This window comes from Eleutherodactylus coqui, chromosome 5, assembly GCF_035609145.1.
Source record: "Eleutherodactylus coqui strain aEleCoq1 chromosome 5, aEleCoq1.hap1, whole genome shotgun sequence".
Classification (NCBI taxonomy): Eukaryota; Metazoa; Chordata; class Amphibia; order Anura; family Eleutherodactylidae; genus Eleutherodactylus; species Eleutherodactylus coqui.
The window spans coordinates 243,376,358-243,394,800 of record NC_089841.1 but is presented as its reverse complement, the minus strand read 5'-3'; the positions used below and the strand labels follow the sequence as shown (position 1 = coordinate 243,394,800).

At 44.6% G+C, this 18,443-nt stretch overlaps 1 protein-coding gene across 3 annotated transcripts in view; it reads right to left on the bottom strand.

Moving 5' to 3' along the window:
• The window catches only part of TMOD1 (tropomodulin 1), a 69,237-nt gene that overhangs the window by 16,297 nt on the left and 34,497 nt on the right, over positions 1-18,443 (bottom strand). For all 3 annotated transcript variants that reach the window (XM_066604400.1, XM_066604398.1, XM_066604399.1), the window contains exons 5-6: positions 6,073-6,162; positions 5,038-5,168 (exon numbers count right to left, since the gene is read on the bottom strand). In XM_066604400.1, the coding sequence (XP_066460497.1) occupies positions 5,038-5,168; positions 6,073-6,162 (221 nt within the window). The remainder of the gene's footprint in view (positions 1-5,037; positions 5,169-6,072; positions 6,163-18,443) is intronic.

Here is an 18,443-nt window from a genome sequence, read left to right as displayed (position 1 = left end):
GCCCCGCCCCCATCCTGCCCCTCCCATTGCAAACAGTGGGGAGGGGCTGAGAGGGGGCGGGAGCTCAGTGCACTGCTTCCGGCCCGGCCCGCCTCCTCCCCCTGCAGAGAGGGACAGTGTATATCGGCCGGCGTGAATACCCAGCTGATATATGCACGCTGGAATAAACCCTTACTGGCATTTTTATTTAAATCCCAGTTCCTGACACACTGAGGAGTCCAGTGGGCGGTCCAATCAGTGACTGACAGCCTTCCATAATGCGGTGCAAGGTATGGAAGACTTTTTGAGGAAAAAAACTTGTGCTATTTGCACTACTGAATCTGCCCCAATGTTTGAGGTTTCACAGTTCTCTTTGGCAGCCCTTAGCGTCTCCACTGCACAGAGACGCCATAATAACTTAAGGGAATCCATTAAAGGAGATGTCTCGAGGAAGCAGTGATTTTTTTTTTTTGCCCAGTCCCCCTAATTAAACATACATTACTAATTACCCCTGTAAATGACATTTCTAGCTGGTTCGTACTTACCGTTCCAGCGTTTCAGCAACTTATAAAAGTTTCCCCAAGATGGCCGCCGGCTCTTTCCCCGTCGCTCGCTGCAGCCCAACGTGCGCGCTCCCGAGACGCTGCCAGCTGTGTCTCCATGGCAACCGGACGCCCCGCAGCCGCCGACCAGACGCCCCGCAGCCGCCGACCAGTCACCCACCGCCAGGCAGCAGGTAACCGGCGCTAGCCCCCGGCTCCCCAGCGCTACGCTCCCAGCTCCCCAGCGCTAGACCCTCAGCCCAGGTGAAGGCCCCGGAGTCCAGCGCTAGGTTCCGGAGCCCAGGTGAAGGCCCCGGAGCCCAGCGCTGGGCTCCGGGGCCTTCACCTGTCAGTGAACATCACCCCCGACCCATCACTTACCCCCCTGGCCCAGCGCTAGTTCCCCCGGCCTAGCGACAGCCCCCCCCCATCGTAGCGGCAGCCCCCCCCCCCCCCGGCGCAGCGACAGCCCCCCCCCGGCGCAGCGACAGCCCCCCCCGGCCCATCACTTACCTGGACGGCAGGACAGCTGGACGGCAGGACAGCTGGGCGGCTTCTCCGGACAGCTGGGCGGCTCTGCACCTTCCTCTAACAGAGGATGGTACAGAATGGCCGCTCCAGCGCGCTCCCGAGCAGTGACAGCTCATCTGCGCATGCGCAGAAGAGCTGTAGCGGGGAGCACACTGAAGCGGCTCGTGCTGAAAGGAGAAGACCGGACTGCGCAAGCGCGTCTAAAAAAGCAAGCTGCCGGCGAATTTAGACGGAACCATGGAGACGGGGACGCTAGCAACGGAGCAGGTAAGTGTATAACTTCTGTATGGCTCATATTTAATGCACAATGTACATTACAAAGTGCATTAATATGGCCATACGGAAGTGTATAACCCCACTTGGTTTCGCGAGACCACCCCTTTAAGGTACTTCAGTTCCATTAGACAGAGCTCTCACGTTCAGAGTTTCCTCTGAAAGGAGGCAATGTATTAGCTTATATCTATAGCAAAGAGGCTTTGGCATCTGAAGACATTGCAGCCCGCCTCCCAGTACACGGAGTGTCTTACATATTCCTGCACTTTTCATCAATTGGCCAATTTCTTATGCGTCTTTCTGTTACTTTCTCTATTTAAAGGCTCTTTCACACGGGCGTAGGCATTTTTACACGCGCCCGCTGGCCTGTACTTCCACCACAGTATATTTGTCTGTTGCCTGCCCTGAAGCACTGCCTGTCTTATTGGTGTGTAAGAACTCCACTCGTCCTGATCTTGGCTTTGTATATCCAATAGGTCTCTACCTGTTCTTCTGCTACTGCACTGCAGTACTCCTGACTTGTCAAGTGCCACAGAAGTAAAACTACTCTTGGGGTATCTGCCTTGGTGCCAGATACCACAGAACACCTTCAGAGGCCTCGCAGAGTCCATGCCTTGACAAGTCAGAGTGGTTTAGGTAACACGAGGCGGACCTGCACAACATTGGTAGCGGGGTGCCACAGGGTTCAGTATTAGACCCCATTCTGTTCAATATATTTATCAATGACCTGATAGAGGGACTGCACAGCAAAATATCAAATGGATGTCACCAATATACACTAAATGGGGATCTGCTAGGAAAAAGTAATATGGAAAGAGACCTGGGGGTACTAGTTGACTGTAGATTTAACTAGAGCAATCAATGCCAGTCAGCTGCTGCAAAAGCTAATAAAGTCTTAAGGGGGGATTAAAAGAGGGATAGGAGCGAGGGATGAGAACATTATCCTCCCACTATATAAGGCACTTGTCAGGCCTCACATGGAATACTGTGTACAGTTCTGGACAACAGTGCTCAGGAAAGATGTTACAGTGCTGGAGGGGTTTCAAAGAAGGGAAAGTAATTTAATAAACGGAATGGGAAGACTGGAATACCCAGAGAGGCTATCAAAATTGGGATTCATCACCCTGGAAAATAACTATGTATAAATACATGAGGGGACAATACAAGGATCTCTCCCATGATCTGTTTATACCAGGACTGCAACGGTAACAAGAGGACATCCGCTACGTCTAGAGGAAAGGTTTCATCACCAACACAGAAGGGGGTTCTTTACTGTAAGAGCAGTGAGACTATGGAACTCTCTGCCTGATGGCAAAATCCATAGAGGAGTTTAGGAGGGGACTAAATGCCTTTCTAGAACGCTATGATATTACAGGATATAGACATTAGGTGACCAACGGGGTTGTTGATCTCAAATGGTGATCCAGGGCTTACTCTGACTGCCATTTTGGAGTCAGGAGGGAATTTGTTTTCCTCCAAATGAGCTAAATTGATTGGTCGGTTTTTTTTTTTTGCCTTCCACTGGACCAAAGGGGGGGGGGGGGGGGAGTGAGCTGAAACAGGCTGAACTAGATAGACATTGTCTTCATTCAGCCTAACATACTATGTTACTATTAGACAGGTGGTTTAAATGTTATGGCTGATTAACTGGTATATTTCATTCGGTCACCTAGACTGAATGAAAATTGGTTGCTTGGCAGTTTGAATTGACACAGAGTGATGGTTACTTAAGGGTGGATATTAATCCCTTGAGTGGCACGCCCGGAAATTTTCCGGGACGAGCTCCACTGCTCATAGCGATACAGCCCGGAAGATTTCCGGGCTATGTATCACTATGGGAGCTGCAGAGCACAATGCCACAAGCTGTGACAGTGTGCTCTGCCTGCACAGTCCCACAGAGAACAAAGCAAGGGCTTTGAAAAACCAGCAGAAGATATTACCAATCTGCCGGCAATCTCCTGCTTTGTTTACAGGTTGCCATAGAGACCATCGGCTTGTCAGAAGCAAGCCGATGATCTCTGTGGCAGGAAGAGCTGGTGCTTGGCTGTCAGAGGACAGATAGGTACCAGCTCTTACAGCAGAGATCAGAGAAAACCTCCGATCTCTGCTATGTTAACCCTTTACATGCTGCAGTCTATGTGACTGCAGCATGTAAAGGGCTGTCACTGCAGCATGTAAAGGGCTGTCACCATCGGACCCCCGGAATGTGATCAGGGGGTCCTGATGGGTCCCTGTGGAAGTCCCCTAAAGGGACAAAAAAAAAAAGAAATTAAATAAAAATTAAAAAAAAGAAAAAATTATAAAAAAATTATAAAAACACTTGTCTCCCTTTACTTTGTAAAAAATCAAAAATACAATCACACATGTGGTATCCATGCGTCGTAATGACCCAGAGAAGGAAGTTAATACATTATTTAACCCCTTAATGACATGGCCCCTTTTTTTCTTTTTTCCCCCATTTCTTTTTTTCCTCCCCCCTGTTTAAAAAAATCACAACTTGTCCCGCAAAAAACAAGCCCTTATATGGCCATGTCAATGGAAAAATGAAAAAGTTATGGCTCTTGAGACGCAACTGCAAAATTAGTTGAAATTCAATGATTTGACCATTTTAAAAAACCTGCCCTGGTCGGCACGACAGGGTGGTAGGAAACCCGCCACTCAAGGGGTTAAAGGGAATCTGTCAACTACGTTTAGGCCTATAAGGTAAGCTTATGGGTTAAAAATAGGTGACCCGCAGAATCTTATTTAGGTGTTATACTAGTCTCCCTATTGTTCCTCCGGTGTCAGCGCTGGAAGCAGTCGCTCAATGTATTGCGTGGCGCACCAAGTAGTCCGCCCGTTCTAATTTTATAGTGGGTGGAATACTTAATAGTGCCGCTTAATACGATGAGCAGAAGTTTCCAGTGTGGGAATGACATAGAGACCGTGGGTATGACATAGAAGGCAAGTATAACCCTTACATCCCCGGACGCAACGGGTCACCTACTTTCAGCGCATAAGCTTACCTCATAGGACTAAAAGTAGGTGACAGGGTCTGTTTGAATAAAACACATATAGATTATTCATAGGTACACAACACTAATCATCATACTGTATATGCAGTCACTGCAGTGGGGTTAACCTTTAAAGGGGTTGTCCCGCGCCGAAACGGGTTTTTTTTTTTTCAACCCCCCCCCCCGCTCGGCGCGAGACAACCCCGATGCAGGGACTGAAAAAAAGAACAGCACAGCGCTTACCTGAATCCCGGCGCTCCGGTGACTTCTATACTTACCGGTGAAGATGGCCGCCGGGATCCTCTACCTCCGTGGACCGCAGCTCTTCTGTGCGGTCCATTGCCGATTCCAGCCTCCTGATTGGCTGGAATCGGCACGTGACGGGGCGGAGCTACACGGAGCCCCATAGAGAACAGCAGAAGACCCGGACTGCGCAAGCGCGGCTAATTTGGCCATCGGAGGGCGAAAATTAGTCGGCTCCATGGGAACGAGGACGCCACCAACGGAGCAGGTAAGTAAAAAACTTTTTATAACTTCTGTATGGCTCATAATTAATGCACAATGTACATTACAAAGTGCATTATTATGGCCATGCAGAAGTGTATAGACCCACTTGCTGCCGCGGGACAACCCCTTTAATGTAGTGGTGTTTCCAGCAGTTACTTTAGGACATACTATAGTTGTATAAGGTACACTTTACCTGACGACTACATACGTACCCCTATATTGTTCAGATTAACATCTTCTAGGTCAGGATCGTTGTTCTTTACTCGTTCCAATGTTTCATCCACATCTGTAGAATTGGGTTCTTCATCAGGAACTGGCTTATACTGCGTTGGCTTAATCACACCTAAATAAAGGGTAAAATAGTGGAAGACTGTGACTATAGCATTATTTAAACTGTGTTTTTACAACTCCATACCTGCAGGTAAGTTACTACTTTCATTACGCTTCATTTGATGCAAAAACTAGTGCAGGGCCAAGAGAGGCCTTGTAAACGAACAGTATCTATAATACAAATTGTATATGGACAATAGGAAACCGTATCAAAGAAACTACCTGAAAGTAGGGTTACCGCCTGGTGGGTAACTAATCAGCTCGGTCGGGAATTAAATGAAAAGGCCATAAAGGGCACGATTTATTTTTTACTGATATATTAATGGCTGGTTAAAAAAAAGTAATTGCTGTCTGCAAGTAGGGCCGGGCGACAGCCCCACCACATCGAGTATGTTACTCACTCTGTTTAGCTCCCATCCAGCTGCTCTGCTGGAATCAGAAACTGTAACCCCTGGCCTTTCCTCCCGGCATCTGTGTTCTGTACGCATCGCAGACACCGGGAGGAGAGGCCAGGGGTTACAGTCTCTGATTCCAGGAGAGCAGCTGGATGGGAGATAGACAGAATGAGTAACATACTTGATGCTATGGGGGCTGCCTGGCCACAGTATTACAATGGGGAGGGGACCCTATTACTACTGGAGCCAGTATTCGGTGCCCTATTACTACTGGAACCACTACTGGGGGTACTGTTACAATTGGGACCAATATTACTAGTTCCTGCAAGAATAAAGGAGGTAAAAAAATAAGTTGTGATAAGCCATGCCCTGGTTACCTTTGCTAGTATTTTTTTTGTGATAATAGTGTCAACCCTCTCTGGTAGAGGAGCACAAGATGTTCAGTACAATAATAAACTGCCTTCAAAGCTGACAGATTATAGCAAAAGACATGAAGGCCCTTTAATACTGAAGCAAACTCACTGTTTAGTCCTTCTTTGTTGACTATATTGCTGCTTGCAAGGGCTTCATAATACTGTTGGTTACTCATCAGAGTATGCATTCCTAGGATAGCTGAAAGGGAGACAGATGGAATATGAAATAATATATACAAACGCATACACAGTTAATATTTGCCATCCTTCCCTCTAGTATAAATAAATCTGCATAATAGCAGGTGTATACTTGGGGCTTCCCCGGGATGCAAGTTCACCAGGAATCCCCATAGCACTGATGCAAGGTACCAAGAATCTTATGATTTTCAGGTCTTTCCAGGAGAGCTATAACTTTTTTCCTTTTGCTAAACAGCGGGATGGATATTTTTAGTCCCGATGTGCAGCTAGGTGAGATTGTTCCCACACTTAGTGCGTCAAACATCTTTGGATCCTGATATTCATCTTATACCTGATTAACCTCATCTGCACGTTAAATACCCCTTATCACAGAAGGATGATCATTCAAACTTTCAACCTTTACTTTGTGTAAATATTCCCTCGATCAGCTGACAAACGAAAAAAAGTTTGTCCACTCAGCAAGTCACTTATGTAGGCATAAAAATCCAAACTAGTCGGCAGCACATCCCTTTGTGTATAATGGATGGGCTGCCAGAAACATGGAAATGAATGACCACAAGAAAGACTGCAAGTAGTAACAGCTGTTGGTGCGGCCGTTTGTTCAGGCCATCCTCGACCTGTGTATATATACATCCTTTAATAAGGGTATATAGACCTCACAGTGGAGAGCCTCTAACAAAGGCTGCCCGTTGCCCTGGTAGAGCTGGCCCTTTCCTGTGTTAGGCTACATTTACAAGGGCAAATCTTGCGTGAGTTTTGTATGTTGGAAGAAGCACAGAGCTCGCACGGATATGACTGCCATTCTTTGGAATGGAATTATTCACAGACATAAGCACTTTTTTTCCTTACAGCGATGATGCAAGGATGAAAATCGCAACGTGTTCTATCTTTTGGTGTACCCACGGAATACCTCACCCATTGTTTTTAATGGCACCTTCAAAGACGCTGCATGGCATTCACAAAAAAAAAAAAGAATTGTTGAATGAAAAACATCTTGCAACCTTTATATCGGTGATCCAGACTGTATAGCCATATCTAGGTCCCCTATATATCAGGACAAGTACTAAGGGTGCACTGTGTAGCCACGTCTGGGTTCCCTATATATCAGGACAAGTACTAAGGGTACACTGTGTAGCCATGTCTGAGTCACGTATATATTAGGACAAGTACTAAGGGTGCACTGTGTAGTCATGTCTGGGTCCCCTATATATTAGGACAAGTACTAAGCATACATTGTGTAGCCATGTCTGGGTCCCCTATATATTAGGACAAGTACTATGGGGGCCCTGTGTAGCTATGCCTGGGTCCCCTATATATTAGGACAAGTACTAAGGATACATTTTGTAGTCATGTCTGCGCCCCCTATATATTAGGACAATACTAAGGGTGCACTGTGTAGTCATGTCTGCGTCCCCTATATATTAGTACAAGTACTAACTGTGCCCTGTGTAGCCATATATAGGGCTTCTATATATTAGGACAAGTACTAAGGGTGCACTGTGTAGTCATGTCTGGGTCCCCTATATATTAGGACAAGTACTAAGCATACATTGTGTAGCCATGTCTGGGTCCCCTATATATTAGGACAAGTACTAAGGGTGCACTGTGTAGTCATGACTGGGTCTCCTATATATTAGGACAAGTACTAAGGATACATTTTGTAGTCATGTTTGGGTCCTCTATATATTAGGACAAGTACTAAGGGTGCAGTGTGTAGCCATGTCTGGGTCCCCTATATATCAGGACAAGTACTAGGGGTGCACAGTGTAGTCATGTCTGGGTCTCCTATATATTAGGACAAGTACTAAGGGAGCACTGTGTAGCCATGTCTAGGTCCCCTATATATTAGGACAAGTACTAAGGGAGCACTGTGTAGCCATGTCTGGGTCCCCTATATATTAAGACAAGTAGTAAGGGTGCACTGTGTAGTCATGTTTGGGTCCACTATATATTAGGACAAGTACTAGGGGTGCACTGTGTAGCCATGTCTGGTCCCTATATATTAGGACAAGTACTAAGGGTGCACTGTGTAGTCATGTCTGGGTCTCCTATATATTAGATTAGGACAAGTACTAACTGTGCACTGTGTAGCCATATATAGGTCCCCTATATATTAAGACAAGAACTAAAGATACACAGTGTAGTCATGTCTGGGTCCTCTATATACTAGAACAATACTAAGGGTGCACTGTGTAGTCATGTCTTGGTCTCCTATATATTAGTACAAGTACTAAGGGTGCCCTGTGCAGCCATGTCTGGGTCCCCTATAAATTAGGACAAGAACTAAGCATACATTGTGTAGTCATGTCTGGGTCCCCTATATTAGGACAATACTAAGGGTGCACTGTGTAGCCATGTCTGGGTCCCATATATATTAGGACAAGTACTAAGGGTGCCCTGTGTAGTCATGTCTGGGTCCCCTATATATTAGGACAAGTACTAAGCATACATTGTGTAGCCATGTCTGGGTCCCCTATATATTAGGACAAGTACTAAGCATACATTGTGTAGCCAGGTCTGGGTCCCCTATATATTAGGACAAGTACTAAGGGTGCACTATGTAACCATGTCTTGGCCCCCTATATATTAGTGCAAGTACTAAGGGTGCATTGTGTAGTCATGTCTGGGCCCCCTATATATTAGGGCAATACTAAGGGTGCACTGTGTAGTCATGTCTGGGTCCCCTATATATTAGGACAAGTACTAAGGTTGCACAGTGTAACCATGTCTGGGTCGCCTATATATTAGGACAAGTACTAAGGGTGCACTGTGTAGCCATGTCTGGGCCACCTATATATTAGAACAAGTACTAAGGGTGCCCTGTGTAGCCATATATAGGTCCTCTATATATTAGGACAAGTACTAAGGGTGCCCTGTGTAGCCATATATAGGTCCTCTATATATTAGGACAAGTACTAAGGGTGCACTGTGTAGTCACGTCTGGGTCCCCTATATTTTTGGACAAGTACTAAGGGAGTCCTGTGTAGTCATGTCTGGGTCTCCTATATAATAGGACAAGTACTAAGGGTGCACTGTGTAGCCATGTCTAGGTCCCCTATATATTAGGACAAGTACTAAGGGAGCACTGTGTAGCCATGTCTGGGTCCCCTATATATTAAGACAAGTAGTAAGGGTGCACTGTGTAGTCATGTTTGGGTCCACTATATATTAGGACAAGTACTAGGGGTGCACTGTGTAGCCATGTCTGGTCCCTATATATTAGGACAAGTACTAAGGGTGCACTGTGTAGTCATGTCTGGGTCTCCTATATATTAGATTAGGACAAGTACTAACTGTGCACTGTGTAGCCATATATAGGTCCCCTATATATTAAGACAAGAACTAAAGATACACAGTGTAGTCATGTCTGGGTCCTCTATATACTAGAACAATACTAAGGGTGCACTGTGTAGTCATGTCTGGGTCTCCTATATATTAGTACAAGTACTAAGGGTGCCCTGTGCAGCCATGTCTGGGTCCCCTATAAATTAGGACAAGAACTAAGCATACATTGTGTAGTCATGTCTGGGTCCCCTATATTAGGACAATACTAAGGGTGCACTGTGTAGCCATGTCTGGGTCCCATATATATTAGGACAAGTACTAAGGGTGCCCTGTGTAGTCATGTCTGGGTCCCCTATATATTAGGACAAGTACTAAGCATACATTGTGTAGCCATGTCTGGGTCCCCAATAAATTAGGACAAGAACTAAGCATACATTGTGTAGTCATGTCTGGGTCCCCTATATTAGGACAATACTAAGGGTGCACTGTGTAGCCATGTCTGGGTCCCATATATATTAGGACAAGTACTAAGGGTGCCCTGTGTAGTCATGTCTGGGTCCCCTATATATTAGGACAAGTACTAAGCATACATTGTGTAGCCATGTCTGGGTCCCCTATATATTAGGACAAGTACTAAGCATACATTGTGTAGCCAGGTCTGGGTCCCCTATATATTAGGACAAGTACTAAGGGTGCACTATGTAACCATGTCTTGGCCCCCTATATATTAGTGCAAGTACTAAGGGTGCATTGTGTAGTCATGTCTGGGCCCCCTATATATTAGGGCAATACTAAGGGTGCACTGTGTAGTCATGTCTGGGTCCCCTATATATTAGGACAAGTACTAAGGTTGCACAGTGTAACCATGTCTGGGTCGCCTATATATTAGGACAAGTACTAAGGGTGCACTGTGTAGACATGTCTGGGCCACCTATATATTAGAACAAGTACTAAGGGTGCCCTGTGTAGCCATATATAGGTCCTCTATATATTAGGACAAGTACTAAGGGTGCCCTGTGTAGCCATATATAGGTCCTCTATATATTAGGACAAGTACTAAGGGTGCACTGTGTAGTCACGTCTGGGTCCCCTATATTTTTGGACAAGTACTAAGGGAGTCCTGTGTAGTCATGTCTGGGTCTCCTATATAATAGGACAAGTACTAAGGGTGCACTGTGTAGCCATGTCTGGGTCCCCTATATATTAGGACAAGTACTAACTGTGCACTGTGTAGCCATATATAGGTCCCCTATATACTAGGACAATACTAAGGGTGCACTGTGCAGCCATGTCTGGGCCCCTTATATATTAGGACAATACTAAGGGTACACTGTGTAGTCATGTTTGGGTCCCCCATCTATTAGTACAAGTACTAAGGTTGCACAGTGTAACCATGTCTGGGTCCCCTATATATTGGGACAAGTACTAAGGGTGCCCTGTGTAGCCATGTCTGGGCCCCCTATATATTAGTACAAGTACTAAGCATACATTGTGTAGCCATGTCTGGGTCCCCTATATTTTTGGACAAGTACTAAGGGAGTCCTGTGTAGTCATGTCTGGGTCTCCTATATATTAGGACAAGTACTAAGGGAGCACTGTGTAGCCATGTCTGGGTCTCCTATATATTAGGATAAGTACTAGGGATACATTGTGTAGTCATGTCTGGGTCCTCTATATACTAGGAAAATGACAATACTAAGGGTGCACTGTGTAGTCATGTCTGGGTCCCCTATATATTAGGACAATACTAAGGGTGCACTGTGTAGTCATGTCTGGGTCCCCTATATATTAGGACAGGTACTAAGGGTGCACTATGTAACCATGTCTGGGCCCCCTATATAGTAGTACAAGTACTAAGGGTGCACTGTGTAGCCATGTCTGGGTCTCCTATATATTAGGACAAGTACTAAGGGTGCCCTGTGTAGCCATGTCTGTGTCTCCTATATATTAGGACAAGTACTAAGGGTGTCCTGTGTAGCCATGTCTGGGTCCCCTATATATTAGGACAAGTACTAAGGGTGCACTGTGTAGTCATGTCTGGGTCCCCTATATATTAGGACAAGTACTAAGAATACATTGTGTAGCCATGTCTGGGTCCCCTATGAATTAGGACAAGTACTAAGGGTGCACTGTGTAGCCATGTCTGGGTCCCCTATATATTAGGACAAGTACTAAGGGTGCACTGTGTAGCCATGTCTGGGCCACCTATATATTAGAACAAGTACTAAGGGTGCCCTGTGTAGCCATATATAGGTCCTCTATATATTAGGACAAGTACTAAGGGTGCCCTGTGTAGCCATATATAGGTCCTCTATATATTAGGACAAGTACTAAGGGTGCACTGTGTAGTCACGTCTGGGTCTCCTATATATTAGGACAAGTCCTAAGGGTGCCCTGTGTAGCCATGTCTGTGTCTCCTATATATTAGGACAAGTACTAAGGGTGTCCTGTGTAGCCATGTCTGGGTCCCCTATATATTAGGACAAGTACTAAGGGTGCACTGTGTAGTCATGTCTGGGTCCCCTATATATTAGGACAAGTACTAAGCATTCATTGTGTAGCCATGTCTGGGTCCCCTATGAATTAGGACAAGTACTAAGGGTGCACTATGTAACCATGTCTGGCCCTCTATATATTAGTACAAGTACTAAGGGTGCACTGTGTAGCCATGTCTGGGTCCCCTATATATTAGGACAAGTACTAAGGGAGCACTGTGTAGCCATGTCTGGGTCCCCTATATGTTAAGACAAGTACTAAGGTTGCACAGTGTAACCATGTCTGGGTCGCCTATTTATTAGGACAAGTACCAAGGGTGCACTGTGTAGTCATGTCTGCGTCCCCTATATATTGGGACAAGTACTAAGGGTGCCCTGTGTAGCCATGTCTGGGCCCCCTATATATTAGTACAAGTACTAAGCATACATTGTGTAGCTATGTCTGGGTCCCCTATATTTTTGGACAAGTACTAAGGGAGTCCTGTGTAGTCATGTCTGGGTCTCCTATATATTAGGACAAGTACTAAGGGAGCACTGTGTAGCCATGTCTGGGTCTCCTATATATTAGGATAAGTACTAGGGATGCACTGTGTAGTCATATCTAGGTCTCCTATATATTAGGACAAGCACTAAGGGTGCAGTGTGTATTCATGTCTGGTCTCCTATATATTAGGACAAGTACTAAGGGTGCACTATGTAGTCATGTCTGGGTCCCCTATATATTAGGACAAGTACTAAGGATACATTGTGTAGTCATGTCTGGGTCCTCTATATACTAGGACAATGACAATACTAAGGGTGCACTGTGTAGCCATGTCTGGGTCCCCTATATATTAGGACAAGTACTAAGGGTGCACTGTATAGTCATGTCTGGTCCTCTACATATTAGGACAAGTACTAAGGGTACACTTTGTAGTCATGTTTGGGTCCCCCATATATTAGTACAAGTACTAAGGGTGCACTGTGTAGCCATGTCTGGGTCCCCTATATATTAGGACAAGTACTAAGCGTGCAGTGTGTATTCATGTCTGGGCCCTTTATATATTAGGACAATACTAAGGGTGCACTATGTAGTCATGTTTCGGTCCACTATATATTAGGACAAGTACTAACTGTGCACTGTGTAGCCATATATAGGTCCCCTATATACTAGGACAAGTACTAAGCATACATTGTGTAGTCATGTCTGGGTCTCCTATATATTAGGACAAGTACTAAGGGTGCCCTGTGTAGTCGTGTCTGGGTCCCCTATATATTAGTACAAGTACTAAGGATACATTGTGTAGACATGTCTGGGTCCCCTATAGATTAGGACAAGTACTAAGGGTGTACTGTGTAGCCGTGTCTGGGTCCCTATATATTAGGACAATACTAAGGGTGCACTGTGTAGTCATGTTTGGGTCCCCTATATATTAGGACAAGTACTAAGGGTGCACTGTGTAACCATGTCTGGGTCCCCTATATATTAGTACAAGTACTAAGGTTGCACTGTGTAGCCATGTCTGGGTCCCCTATATATTAGGACAAGTACTAAGGGTGCACTGTGTAACCATGTCTGGGTCCCCTATATATTAGGACAAGCACTAAGGGTGCCCTGTGTAGTCATGTCTGGGTCCCCTATATATTAGGACAATACTAAGGGTGCACTGTGTAGTCATGTCTGGGTCCCCTATATATTAGGACAAGTATTAAGGGTGCCCTGTGTAGCCATGTCTGGGTCCCCTATATATTAGGACAAGTACTAAGGGTGCACTGTGTAGCCATGTCTGGGTCCCCTATATATTAGGACGAGTACTAAGGACGTATTGTATATTAGTAAAACAAAGTCTCTTTACACGTTTGGCATCCATAAGTGAGTATATGAGGTATTGCATATGCAGGCAGCTCTTTCCATTGTAGTTTATAGGACTTAAGAAATGCCGGGCCGTTACCTTGATATCCATCATCCATGCATTGTATCCTACTCTCTGTATTGCTAATTGAGGGGGAAGGTAGCCCCCATTCGCTTAATAGGTTGGGAGTCCTAGAAGTGGGACTTACTTCAATTTATGATGGCATATACTCAGGATGTACCATGGGAATACCCATGTGGCCCTTGGTAGTGGTTCCATATGGCAATGTGGCTCTAAGAGCAGACGTAGTTGTGCACCCCTGCTATAGACACAACGTCATCCTGTCCAGGTCATAACACTGGAACATCTAGGACTTGTAAAGGCTGGGGATGGGAGACTGGAGGAGCATTTTACAGGTAAGTTACAAAATATATTAGTTTCATAATTAGAAGAAATATACCTAAGAAATTGCCAAAAACAGAAATGATTAAAAACCTTGAATGGAGATTATTGAGAAGGCCATGTCCACAATCACATTCCTGTAGGAATGTTCTTAACTGTACCCCAGAATGTCACCTTCTTGCCTTCACATCACTAATACCAGAACCTTGTGTACTTGTTTATTGGCACCAGCTAACATGAGGAGGAGGATTGTTATGTGGCTGTGTAACAACTGCAGGCTATAATATGTACAGCATGGACAAACTCACTTAGACTAATGTTGTTCCATCATAGCAACAGAAGACACCAAGAGGTCTGTGATCTTATTTTTGGAAAAGGACATAACAAAGAATAATCAACATGGTGTATTATAAGCATTGTCTTACAAGCCCCACTGCGACTTCCAAGAAATGGAGGTTGTTAAGAAGTGAACTGGAAAATCTGCTATATAAGAGGGAGAAATCTGCTCACAAACTGCTAATTGGCTCGTTAACATTCTCAAGGGACACAAAACACAATAGCAATCTGTCAAGTTTTTAGCATCTGAAGTCAACAAAAAGTCCAACAACTTTTATTAGGTTTTGTTTACAAATTGCAGTTTTCTTTCTAGTTAAGACTTGTTGCTTTTGAATAGTCCGAATAGCCTTGAGTGCTCTTATATTCTATACAGTTAAAGAAAACTACGAACGAAAACCTGATGGAAGTCAATGGAGGGGGGAGGGGGGGGGCAATAAAAGAACTGATCCATGACAATGCAATAATGTATCTTCACAAATGATGAAAAGGATTTGTTATATCCATCTTGTTCATGTCAACATGGAGGTCGGAACGCTAATGTCACTAAAAGCCTTAAGGTACTTCTACACAGTCCCTCGATAAGGCATACATCCTCTTGGAATAGCCATTTGACCAAGCATCGGGCCATGTGATCAACCAATGAATGTGTCAATGCTCGTGTGGCGGCTGATCAGCGCTGCAATCATCGGCAGCATATCTCCCCATGTTAACGAGAGGTGTGCCAACAGTGATGAAAGTGTATAGGGGATAAATGGTCATATGAAGGATAGTTTTTCCCCCATACAACCAGCATTGTCTTGTGTGAAGTCCATTTAACCCTTTGCAATCCAATTTTGGATTCAGGGTTTCCTAGGGGGCTTTCTCTTTCTGCCATTATACAATGGCGCCATCTGCTGGCTAGAGCCAGTACTGCGGTATAGGACATGCTGGAGAGGCCCCCCGACAACAGAGTGGCCCGTAATCTACAGTAAGAATACCCTGCCGGATGTCCTCCAACATCGGAGCTGTACAGTCTTCAATCAAAATGTCTTCAGACGGATTGGAAAGGGTTAAACAAGCCTTTTGATGAGCGGTGATCAAGAATATTGGTGCATGTAAAAAAGGCTAATTTAAATGGCTCCTACAGCGATGATCGTTCAAAAAGCAGAAACCCGTCCATGCATAAGGCCCCCTAGCCTCTATTCATTTTTGACCCTTTCTAGATTTAGCCTTAATTGAAAAATAAAAAAAAAAAATTCTGAAAAACTCATCCAATCAAAAAGGAATATCTTTAGGCGTACAGCTAGCTATATATATCACACACACACACGAAAAATGGGTCAAAAAAGTGTGAATAAAACATTTGATAGGAGATAACACGCCAACTCTAAGGCAATCACCATAGTATCACATATCCACTAATTGCCGTGAACAGGAATAGACAAAACTAATTCACTACTAGCAAAAATAGCAGCAAATCAATAGAGCTCACATAACAACCGTGACTCACGACCAAGTCACCTACAGCAGTAAGGACGGACCATCGCTTGTCAGGTTTGTGTCCTGAAATCCTCAGAAAGTAGACACGACATAGCGGTCGGACGAGTAAAAATGTATCGCACCTGTTGGAGGATTATAGGATACGCCGCATCTAGTGGCACGGAATTCTTACTCTATAAGGCCGCTTTCAGGCGAGCCTATTGTAAGCCGTCCGTAATATGGATCCGTATTACGGATAAGTTATAGATGATATCAGTCCCCCGTGTCATCAGGGTTTTATCACTATCCGATCTGTGTTTGCCTCCGGATATGTTATTTTCTACTTGGAAAAGACTGATCTGCAGTTGCCAAATAGAAAAGAATAGCAATAGAGAGGCAAAAAACACAAAAAATAGCTGATGCTGCACTTTTAATAAACGGATGTGAAGAATACAGCCATTTGAGTAGATTCATAGAGTAAGACTAACTCCGTATTCTGGACTGCAAAACACAGACCAAATATGGAGCTAAAATAGGCTTATCTGAATGTGGCCTAAGGGTGTGTTACATGGGATGATCTGTCGGACATCAGATGCCCGACAGGTTGTCCCAACATTAATCGTTCCTGTGCTGCTACACAGTGTAGCTCTCTGCTACACTGTTTGGACCAGTGAGAATGCGCTCTAAGGCCGGCTTCACACGGGCGAATTTGCACGCTATATGCAAAGAATAAAACCCATTGATTTTAATGTGTTAAGTCAAATTTCCGTATTTTGCGCACACATTTCGGTCAGGCAAAGAAGGAAAATAGAACATACAGAGGTTCCCATAGAAGGTAATTATTTCTCATTGGTTAGCCAGTCCTGGGCCCAGAGGGGCTCACAACGTAATGACACATTAGGAATGAATTCAAAAGAAAGCCATGTAGCCTAGAAGTCTTTTTGAAGTATCGTAAGAAAACCTGATATTGCATGGGAAACTCACAAAAACACAAAAAAACCATACAAACGACACGTAGGTACTGTTCCTGGTCAGATGTATACATAGATCTCTAGGGGACGGACAAGTCCCAACAACCGAGCCAAAAAGACTTGCTGCCTGTCCATAAAAATAAAAAAAAATGGATCCTTACAGCTCAAAAATGTGAAACCGCAAAGCAATTTGCTTAAAGTTGCATTTAATGGCCACGTAAGAAGCTTGCAAGACGTTGAAATGGCGAGTGCAGTGCGTTTTACCGGTCTACTAATTGGACATCTAATGATCTAAGCGTCATTTTTCTCAAACACCAAACTCAAGTCCATTTCACAATGACTGCAGCGACAGCAAACTGTACCCCCAAACCCCAGTGCTGGGGCGCTGTACAGTGGTTCCTCTGTGCCAACTCCTTAGAGGCTCCACCACTTCCACAAGAAGCCCTACAATGTTTTTCAGTGGCCATCAGATAGTACAGTATATCCCCTGCTCTTAAAATACCAAGACACCAAGGCAAAGTTGGCTATTCACAGGAGGTAAGAGTTACTGAACCCTAGAAGAAAACTCATTTCTCACGGTGAGACATCTGACCCCCAGTGAGACACAGCAAAGCTCGATAAACACCGGCCGCAATGTTCCAGCATGAGATAATAGTCCACTTCTGCTAATGTAATTAAACTGGAGTATCACATTAAAGATCCATTAGGATTTTGGCAATAACACTCTAAAGCTTCTCTAGGTCTGCAAAACTAAGAAGAGCCTTGCTGAGATCAAACCTCTCTGACGGGGAGGTTACCTTATTGTAGCATCCCGATGATACAATGGCCATTATTTGTCACAGCTTTACTGTTCACATAGGAAAACCGTAAAATAGCACCTAATACACCTAATAAAGCACAATATAAACATTAATAACAATCCTACACAACTATTCTCATTGTATTAGGGGGGTTTCACATCTGCGTTGGAATCGCCGTTCGGATGTTCCATCACAGACATGGCTGAAAATACTGGAAGAAAAAGCGCTACATGTCCCAAATCGGGGCAGCTGGGTGGAAAGCGGGCGAACCACATTATAGTCAATGGAGTCCATCCAGAATAGTTTGGTTCCATCCTGAGACAGAGCCGTTCCTCTGTGGGGATTCCCTTTCCCTGAGTCTCCAGCGCAGATATGAAACCACCCTTAAGGGCATATCTTATCTGCAAAAAGCCTCTAATAATAATTCTATAATGCGGTTGTACTCATTGCCCCAAAGTATAAACCCATTTTAGTGCCCAAAATTTAGGCCATTGTACAGACAAACAGTGAAAAATTGTATTATTTTGTAGTCCTTCAAGCCCAGCTACAATATATTTGACAAAAGATGTTACACATATCTAATGTGTATGGCGGCCTCCCAACTCTCCCCCAATGGCAGACGTTGGGGAAAGTAAGTCTCAGGCAGTTGGATTTCAACTTGCTCGATCCTTTTTAGTCTTGCAGAGATAACCTGCTGCTACGC